The sequence below is a fragment of the Dendrobium catenatum genome, unplaced genomic scaffold (assembly GCF_001605985.2).
Source record: "Dendrobium catenatum unplaced genomic scaffold, ASM160598v2 original_scaffold_163044, whole genome shotgun sequence".
In the NCBI taxonomy this organism is placed as follows: domain Eukaryota; kingdom Viridiplantae; phylum Streptophyta; class Magnoliopsida; order Asparagales; family Orchidaceae; genus Dendrobium; species Dendrobium catenatum.
Genome location: NW_021481469.1, coordinates 1 through 2,752, shown reverse-complemented (window position 1 = coordinate 2,752; position 2,752 = coordinate 1). Strand labels below are relative to the sequence as shown.

Sequence of the window (2,752 nt, the reverse complement as noted above, 5' to 3'; positions counted from 1 at the left end):
TGTACCACAAATACATGATTTAGGTGGTAGACCTCTTTGTTGCAGGTATTATTATTTAATTTATGCAAGAGCTTAAACCTTTTAAACATTTACTTATGTTATTCCGTACTTAATGTAGGTGGGCTGAAGATCGGATACGTGAGCTCCCCTCTGGCAACACGTTGACATATCGTGATGAGTTTGACGGTTTACGACTATCTCAGGTATGACAATATTTAGAACATTAACACTTATCAATTTTTTGCCATATGTCAACGTGTAGAAATCCTTCATTTGTATACATGTAGGTGAGCCTGACTCCATACACGGATGACATTCTACCAACTTTGCCTGCCGAATGTTTGGAGGGGATCGAAATATGGCGTGCTAGAGTGCCCCTCATTAGCTGGAAGCGTACCGAGTGGCATCTTCCTGATCGTGTTATGCGACAATTTGGGGGAATACAATTCACAGATGTTCGACCGATGGAATTAAATTTCAGAAGGATTGATGGAAGAGGTCGAGCTGATCTGGACTGGACTGTTCAGTATAGAGATTACCTGGAAATATGGGAAGATAGGAGAGCATATGTAGTAGCAATAACCCGGCCAGAAGGAATTGGTAATCAGGAGTTAGGTACTTACCTACGGTGGTATAGGTCATGGGCTTCAATCTATTTGTTACAGCCTCAAACAGAACCGCCAGAAACTTTTTTTCCTCGCTCCCCAGGCGAACGATTAGTGGTACGTCGCAATAATATATATTTTTAGTAAATTTGTGATAAAGCATATTTTGATAATCATTTTAAATCGTGTAGGCTGACTACTACATACGTTCAAGTGCAATTCTTGAGCCATTGGCGGGGGGTCAAGGACAAAATGCCAGTTCATTACAATTAGCAGTTGACCAGGTCTCCGAGCTTTCCGCCAGAGTGCAGCGATCTGTTTATATCGACTATACTACTTTTGACACCACACTACCTGAGATGAGTCAAACCAGGGACGCAGGAATAGGTTCTCATGGCTCTCAAGGGCCAAGACGATCAACTTCTGATGCTCCATCTAGATCCAGGAGAAGTCGACGACAGCAGCAAACTGAACGAGAACCACCACGACATTCAATGCACATTCCATCGAGCGCCTATGACATGTCCGGGGCTGGACCCTCCACACAACATTGGCGCCCATTGGCGTCACAAGAAACCAGTGCACATGAAATATTTTATGGTACACCATCCCAACATCCCTCAACACAAACATTTATACCCATATCAATACCAGAGTGGATGTTAGGGGTTGGGTTACCAACCTCCCCCTCGCAGCAAGATATATTACTAATGGGAGGACAAACTTCTGAACAATATACTGATGTGAGGCAACATCGACCAGAACTTCCACCACAAGATGAGGAATTTATTGAGGAAGAGCAACAGCTACAACAACGCAGAAGAAGAGCTCCAGATAGATATACTCCTGGTAGTAGGGCTCTTCCTCGACATCGATAGATGGTCTGGGTTAAAATTTTCTCTATCTTATGCTTACTACTTTATGTATGTTAATGTTCGATGATCTGTAAGACAACATAATACATCATATTCATGCTCTCTTATTTATATTCAGCATGCAAATTATTGTATTCTATACGTTTTTTCATACTTGACTTGAATATTATTCCAAGCCATTTCACAACATTTTTCGCTCCTTGTTCATAGGAATCCACATTTTAAGCAAGAAGAAGTTTATTATTACAAAATATTCTCAGAGGTCAATGAAAATATGAGAGGCGCACCTACAAACCAACTAATAGAAGAAGGAAGTAGCCGTATACATGAAAGTTTGGCTTATAGCCCAGATGAGATCCTAGAAGCAAAAGCAACTACAAATGAAATTTTTAGATGTCTTCTACATACTTGGGGGGAAGACGAGGATGTTGTCCTGTGGCATGAAAATGATGAAATTATGAAATTAAGGCAATATAGGTCTGGCTATGAACTTCGAGCAAGTGGTTGGAAGTTGTTACAAGAAAGATTTAGCGATATGAACGGCCACCTAGTATCATTAAATTTTATAAAGGATCGTATTCGAGAATTGGGGTGCGATAGACACGGTAATGTTGAGCCGGGGATAGGAATATCAATGGTTGATATGGATCACTGTATTCTATATCAACATTGGTCGCATAAAGAAGACAAATGGCTCTTAGATAACTACAAAATGCTAATGCAATGTTCTCAGGGCGGAAAGCAGATAAAATTTTTAGATGGCGAAGATTGGAACCACCTGCAACACGGATTTATGTACCACTTCAAATGTTGTCCAACACAAACACAACTTCAAGGTCGTGTACGAAATCTGCTTAGGAAATGACTATAAAGTGTTCTGAAATGTAAGCAAATATTAATATTTTATGTATAAGATTATGGTGCTAACTATCTAAAATTCTTATCTGCCTTTACATATAAACTTGTATTATTTTCATAAATAATAACTCATTCCGCATTTGCTTAAATTTCAGCACATAATGTCATCATCTTCATCAAAGACCAAAGCAATAAAGCGCTCACCAGCTAGGGATTTCCTTCATATAATTCCTAGAAAGAAGTTGATATATGATGGAACAATTCGATTGTCAGAATCAATGTCGTACCCTATAGATGAATTCTTGGAGGAAAAAGCAAGAACAAATGAATTTTTGCGATGTTGTTTACATGAATGGTCTTGGTATGAAGACGATAGCTTATGGGATACATATCACGAAGTTATCAAAAGTCGTC

General features: G+C 39.4%; 1 protein-coding gene across 3 annotated transcripts; it reads left to right on the top strand.

Moving 5' to 3' along the window:
* LOC114578806 lies at positions 1 to 2,707 on the top strand. 3 transcript variants are annotated; one of them, XR_003699753.1, is made up of 5 exons: positions 1 to 23; positions 119 to 203; positions 288 to 722; positions 797 to 2,364; positions 2,494 to 2,706. XR_003699753.1 is itself a non-coding variant. In XM_028692292.1 (5 exons), the coding sequence occupies exons 3-4, from the start codon at positions 423 to 425 to the stop codon at positions 1,481 to 1,483; spliced, it is 987 nt and encodes a 328-aa protein (XP_028548125.1). In that variant the 5' UTR covers positions 1 to 23; positions 119 to 203; positions 288 to 422; the 3' UTR covers positions 1,484 to 1,486; positions 1,691 to 2,707. The 3 variants fall into 3 exon arrangements, 2 of the variants coding, with proteins under 2 accessions (XP_028548125.1, XP_028548124.1); XM_028692292.1 differs by having other exon boundaries at positions 797 to 1,486; positions 1,691 to 2,707; XM_028692291.1 differs by having other exon boundaries at positions 797 to 2,707.
* The last annotated feature ends 45 nt before the right edge of the window (positions 2,708 to 2,752 follow it).